The sequence below is a fragment of the Triticum aestivum genome, chromosome 1A (assembly GCF_018294505.1).
Source record: "Triticum aestivum cultivar Chinese Spring chromosome 1A, IWGSC CS RefSeq v2.1, whole genome shotgun sequence".
Taxonomy (NCBI): Eukaryota; Viridiplantae; Streptophyta; class Magnoliopsida; order Poales; family Poaceae; genus Triticum; species Triticum aestivum.
In genome coordinates, this window is record NC_057794.1 from 549,058,630 (window position 1) to 549,065,069 (window position 6,440).

The window sequence follows — 6,440 nt, forward strand, 5'->3', positions numbered from 1 at the left end:
TTTTCTAAAGGTCGGGCCGGGCCGGGCTCGGGCCCAGAAAACAGGCCCGATGACCGGGCCGGGCCTGGGTTTTTTGCGTCGGGCTTGGCCCGGCCCGGCCTGAGGTATGGCCAGGTATATTCCCGGGATAGGATTTCCGGTGCATAGCTTCTATACACGGATTACGTACTTCACGGCAGACCAAACATACATGAAGGTTTTTTTGACTTCGCTTCCGAATGAGCAGAAAATTGTTCTTGCGTGTAGTGACAGTCATGGAGAGGGCTAATGACAACATCAAGCCGAGGAAGGATTTTTGCGGACGACATTCTTCCGCTCCTCTGCAGAAATGCATGGCTGCTCTCAAGATGCTTGCTTATGGGAAGAACGCATATGCAAATTGTGTTGTCATCAACACCAAAACACTTAAGGTGGGAAATGCCCTTTCATCGAGGAAGGTGGAGGAAGTTTGGGGTGGTGCTTGATCCGGCAGTAGATGTCACCGGCGAGGTCAGGCGTAGTCGTGGGATGGTGGGGCAGCTCCTCGCGGCAGCTCGAGCTCGACCTCGAATGGGGGGGCGAGGTAGGCTAGGGTTTGAGGGCGGGGTCGGCTTTGATAGCCCTAGGACGGCAAATTGGGCGGCACGACGATCGCCGCGCCATGAATGTGGGAGGAGAGGCTTCCCCTCATTTGTACTGAGAAGGGAATGTGGTGGATGCATTATTGAGCCTCGAGGGCAAGTATATAAGTATATATGGTTGGAGGACACGAAGCCTCTCCTAGAGATAAGATAGAAATCGTATAGAAAGAGTACATTCAATCTTAACAAATCCTAGCCTACCATAATCTATACTCCAACACTCTTCTCAAAGCAAATTTGGTCGTGTCGGTATGTTCTATTTGTTGGCACTAAAGGTTTGGAAGGAAGGCTAGGCAGGTGTTAATTCCTCAAAGATAATTTTTTTTAGGGATTAAAGCATTATGAAGGAAGGACAAAAGATGGTGTGAGGTCACACAACTCCACAGTGACGAAGGCCACGTAGCAACAGAATAGCACGTTACAAAGCGAGTCTCGCTCGTCACAGTACAAGTTCAGGAATACAGTACGTACGTACGTACACATTATCTTACAGATCCTGGTGCCCAGCCAGTGAATGCAGCCACTGCAACAAACAAACAATCACACCCAACACACGGCCACAACATTGTCGAGCACCGATCCTCTTTATTTATTTCTTAACAGAAGCTGCTCTGCTCCCGAATCATCGCGTCCATGGCGTCGCTGCTCAGCGGCCAGATCACTTGGTCGCGATGAACAGCCCCCACTTCTGCTCGCCGGCGGAGCTCCGCTTCAGCTTCGCGCTCCAGCCGTTGACGATGTCGTCGTAGTCCTCCTGGGTGAAGTCCGCCAGGAAGGCCTCCTTGTTCTTCTCTGTCTCGCCCAGCTCCCTCTCCAGGACCCTCAGGAACTGAAATGACCAAGCATACGACCGTGATGCTCATGTTAGTTGCTGAAGACATTCTTACATTTTTCAAATCAACGTGGAAGAAAAGAGTAGGATTCAGGAAGTGCATGACAATGGCAGAGGAGTGGATTCAAAGGGGAAGATGATAACCTGGTCGGTGCGGTCTTCGGCGACAACATCGTGGAAACCGGCATCCTCAAGCATCTGGGTTTCATGTGCAAAACAGAGGTTAGGAGCTTAGGATAGTTTGCTTCTCTGAAACAAATCTGCCAAAATGACTAGATTGATCTGGTTGATATGATTTTCTTTTCTTGAGAAGAAGCTAACCTTCCCATAGGTCTTCACATCATGGAGGTCATAGCCTCTCTGCTTGATGTACGCAGCGAATTCCTCTGATGGTGTGCCAGGGCTCCTGCAGTAGTCACTGATCAGCACTTTGCCCCCAGGCTTGAGCCACTTGAAGAAGTTTCTGAACAGAGCAGGTTTGTCCTGTACAACCAAGTGCACCACTTGTCAGAACCATTTATATGCAATGATTTCCAATCATCTGCAGCATATACACTAAAATGAGTTTACAAATGAGTTACAATCTTTGCAGTAAAACATACTTGGATGTGGAGGATGGTGTCACGGCTGTAGATGACATCAAACGTGTTCTCTGCATATTCCTTGGTGGTGCAGTCAGCAACCTCAAACTCAACCGAGCACGAGCGCCCGATGGCACGCTCGATCGCGAACGAAACCATGTTGATGGAAAGATCGATGCCGAGGACATGGACATCATAGGTTTCAGCCATGTAGAAGTCGCCTCCTCCGATGCCACACCCAACATCGAGCACCTTCTGGCCAGCTTTCAGATCCAGCTTGTCCACAAATTCCTTTGTGGTCTCTGTTGTTTTATGACAGAAACATGATTATTGACAGTGTATGGTGTAGAAAACCACTGAATTTTTAGTGTTTTCTCCAAGAAATAATGAGTGAAATTTAGTCATTTGCCAACGAAGTTATGCAACTCACCGAATCCACCGGTGCTAACATAACCTTCCCCAAACACACGCTCATAACGCAAGATTCCAGTGGATTTGTACTGCACATTGTCCAGGAATCTCTGAAAGCCTTTGTCTTCTGTGCACTTGACCTTCTCCCATAGCCAGCATATCTTAGAAGCGCAAGGTTAAATCAGTAATTTGGCTTAAACAACACCGATATGAACAAATGATTTTGGTACATAAAAGGAAAGGAAAGTACCTGGTTCTGGTTCTTCTTGCTTTTCACATAAGCTCCAATGCACTTGGAAGTTACCAGAGAAAGCTCAAAGGAATTCCCCTCTTGGTCATAGGAGTGGCATTCCTTAAACACCTATTTACAATAAAAAATAATTAGATACCATGTCCATAACGAAAGAGCATTATTGCTTTTCAGTATCCCTGGATATGAAAATATTAACATGATGCTGCCTGCCATAAGGAACAATTCAGTAATTTAATTTATTTGTTATCTTCCAAAATGATTAAGGTGATTTTTCCTATCAAGCTAGAGATGCAATGCCCCAGCCATTAAATCAGGTTTGAATTAAGGAAATATGCCTAAAAGATGACAGAAAATTGTAGCAAATGGAAGCAGATTACAGGGGGAAAAAACAGTTAAGAATTACTAGAGTGCTAACCTTGGTGTAAAACCTCGGCTCCCGGTAATGCGTCGGGTTCACTTTCCTCTTGGAATCCCCCGACTGGTGGAAGCAGGATTCCCTGATGAAAATATGGCCACCAGGCTTCAGCCACTTCACGATCCTGCCAATCAGCTTCTCAACCTACAGCACAAGGCAGTGACAGTCATAATTTGCAACCGTTGTACCAAAAAGTAACAAAAAAGTTGCATCTGTTCACTGTCACAGAAAAGGTTCCGTCTGTTTCTGTAATCATGAGTGCCATTCACAAGTTGGGTCTGATCTTAATTACCTCCTCGTCGTTGAGGTACATGAGGAGCCAGTTGGAGAAGACGATGTCGATGGAGTTGTCCTCGATCTTGAGCTCCGGCGAGGTCACGTCGGCGCACATGAAAGTGATGTTCTTGTAGATGTCCCCATTGATCTCCTCGTTCTGCAACAACACCGAGCGGCAGCAGATCAGATCAGATCATCAGAGGGGAGTGCCAAGGCAAGCATATGGACTCTGTTTGTTGAGGCAAGAAAGCTCACCTTCTTGATGACGCTGTCGATGAAGTCGAGCGCGATGACGTGGCCGGCCTCCTTGGCCAGCTCGCCGGTGAAGCGGCCGATGCCGGCGCCGAGCTCCAGCACCGTCTTGCCCGCGTACGACGGCAGGATGGCCAGCACCTGCAGCAGAGCAGAGCAGATCCACAGCATAAGCAAGCTACAATGGAAACAAGAACCAGTGTGCGTGCCAAAAGTTTAGACAAATCATGGTGGATGGAGCTGTGTCCATCCAGCGACCCACCCCTTGGTGGTCCGTTTGGAGCTCGAGCTCCTCCAGCTCTGCCAGTCTCTCCTCCTTGCTACCCTGCCCTGCCCCCTGCCCGCTCAAGCTCATCTCTCTCGACCCTACGGCGGCCGGCACTGACTGCTCCTTGGTACCCTGCCCAGCCCCCTGCTCGCTCATGGTTCCCTCTCTCTCTCTCGATCCCACGGTGGCCGGCGCGAGTGGTGCGGCGAGTGAGAGTGGCAGCGGGAGCAGGGCGATGATATGGCCGTGATTCACGATGGTGACGACGATATATATGGTACCACCATGCGGTCCTCCGCTCGGGGCAGTGGCCACTGGGGAGCTGAAAGAGCAAGGGAATCATCGTCGCGGGCGGAAAAGGACACGCCGGAGTTGGTGGAGGCGGGTCCAGCGGTGATAGTTTATATGAGGAATCGGTTTGCGCTGCGTGCTTTTCAGTTTTAAAATAACTGAATTTGTTACATGCCACGCACGCTATGGGTATGCAGCTACTATGAGCCACTTATATATATACATATACATAGAAAATATCCTTCGTTCCCGATCCCGATGCATGCCACGCCATACTTTTGGCCTTGAACTGACCATGGTGCCCCTCTACGACTGCTTTGTGATAATTATTGGCTGCATATTTCTGGAGTGATGATCATTGTATATGACGTTCTCGTGCTCTGTTCTTGTTAATGGAAAGTGGGGTGGATGCCATTTTGGAAGAAGAAGAAGAAGAAGAAGAAGAAGATGGTAAGGTGCCAATTCCGTATGTGGCCATGAATCTCTTCTGTTGATCCAACATTTTCACCACTCACTTTCACTTAGTTCCCCACATACACATCCACTAAACCAGAGCAAATAAGTGAGAGTGGCAAGATTTTCAGTTCAGTTCAGGCTCAGTAGTGAGTGGCGCATTCAGATATTCTCTGCAAGTGGATGGTGCTGAGGTCGTGTGATCATTTATTTACATCAAAATATTAGTAGGTTATAGAGTGTCATTTTATAGTAGTAGCACCCATAGCTCCACGTGTCCACTAGCAGTCACAAAATACAAAATCAGATCACCGTCCGAATTCGACGACTTGACTAGCCATGTTTATTTATGAACTAGATCTTCACATTAACAAGCTATATATGGTTAATATTAGATGAGTTGGATTTTTGTAATCATGGTGGAAATGGGCACCGGCGATTCCCCACATAGCAGCCCAGTGCTCCACTGCCATTGGTTTACCTGTCAACCTTTTTTCAGAGGAAAAAGGTGATTTAGCCCTGCTGCTTTCAGAGACCCGACAGATAACTACCTATCATAAGCCTTGTATAATCAAATCAAACTACCTATCAGCCTTTTTAGGGAGCTCCTGGCTCTTATATGGAAAGTCGAGATTCGAAGCTGACTGCTTCCGCAAAAAAAGAAAAAGAAATCCAACTGACACGCCAAAAAGAAAAGAAAAGAAAAAATAATAATTTTCAGCATGTGGGCCTCTGGTCCAGCACTTGGATGTTAGTAACGTTCTCGGCCACCCGTCGTTTGGGCCGAAACGAATGGCCGTCGCCGTCAGGCGGTCGCCATCTGGGCTCCTTTTTTCTCGGTGGCAGAACGCCACGCCACAACACAACAGTACTGGTGTCTAAAAAAACAGTACTACGATCGTACGAAAATGACCACCCAAAAAAAAGGAACAAACATATATCATCATTTATTATGAATTTCTTGTGTCCGTGCCACGCGTACGTATCATCACAAGAATGGATGTACGGCGAGGATCCTCAAAAAAAGAGGATGTAGGGCGAGATTAATCTGGCAGCACCGGAATGGATGCGATGCGACAAGAAGAAGGATGATTGGTGGTATATACAGTACCTCGGGCCTCTCCTCCTTGTCGAGGTCCTTGGCGCGGGAGTCGAGCATCATGGACTCCACGGTGAGGTCCTTGGAGTGCTCCTCCCAGTAGCTCTTCTGCACCTTGCGCTCCACCTCCCCGAACACTGCACGCACGCACATAATCAGTCAACCCATCGGCCACACCATCGAGGTTCGTCAACGCCGGCATCACCGTCCGACGACGAACAACAAAGACGAGATCCGGCATGGGCTTACCATTCTCCACGACGGTGATGGTGTCCATCTTCTTCTCTCGTTTCGAAGTTTTTTCAGAGGCGGAAGGAAGGGAGCAGGGCAGGCAGGGGGAGCGTCGTCGTTTCAAAGGTGTGAGCGTGAGCTGTGGTGTGTGTTTGTTGTTAAGAAGGTGTGAGGCCGGGGGTGGCGGTGGGGTTCAGTTTAGGCGCCCTCGACGGCGAGGCGGGATCGGGAGAAGCCGCGGGAGCGGCGGTTGTTGGAGAGGCCCCTCTGTTGCATGCACCAACGCGCAGCCCTCGAGAGCCGGAAACCTCCTGCCCGACGCCGCCTGCTGCTGCGGAGGAGGAGGAGGTTCCAACTTCCAACTCTGAACGAGCGACCGAACGACCAGGGAGTGGGGCGACAAGAGAGAGTGTGTGTGTGTGTGTGTGTGTGTGTGTGTGTGCGCCTGTGCTGTGCGG

At 49.1% G+C, this 6,440-nt stretch overlaps 1 protein-coding gene across 1 annotated transcript; it reads right to left on the reverse strand.

The window, feature by feature from the left end:
• Positions 1-1,020: 1,020 nt before the first annotated feature.
• LOC123065943 (phosphomethylethanolamine N-methyltransferase) lies at positions 1,021-6,440 on the reverse strand. The gene is made up of 11 exons (XM_044489128.1): positions 6,001-6,440; positions 5,764-5,888; positions 3,644-3,781; positions 3,405-3,545; positions 3,113-3,256; positions 2,695-2,805; positions 2,464-2,605; positions 2,055-2,335; positions 1,774-1,935; positions 1,597-1,650; positions 1,021-1,449 (listed from the first exon to the last, which is right to left on the reverse strand). The coding sequence occupies exons 1-11, from the start codon at positions 6,026-6,028 to the stop codon at positions 1,279-1,281; spliced, it is 1,497 nt and encodes a 498-aa protein (XP_044345063.1). The 5' UTR covers positions 6,029-6,440; the 3' UTR covers positions 1,021-1,278.

Excerpts from the sequence above, each read along its gene's own strand:
- LOC123065943 (XM_044489128.1), bottom strand. The coding sequence starts at position 6,028 with ATGGACACCATCACCGTCGTGGAGAATG. Across the intron at positions 3,546-3,643 it reads TCGACAGCGTCATCAAGAAG|AACGAGGAGATCAATGGGGA; the intron begins GTGAGCTTTCTT and ends GTGTTGTTGCAG. Across the intron at positions 1,651-1,773 it reads ATGTGAAGACCTATGGGAAG|ATGCTTGAGGATGCCGGTTT; the intron begins GTTAGCTTCTTC and ends CATGAAACCCAG.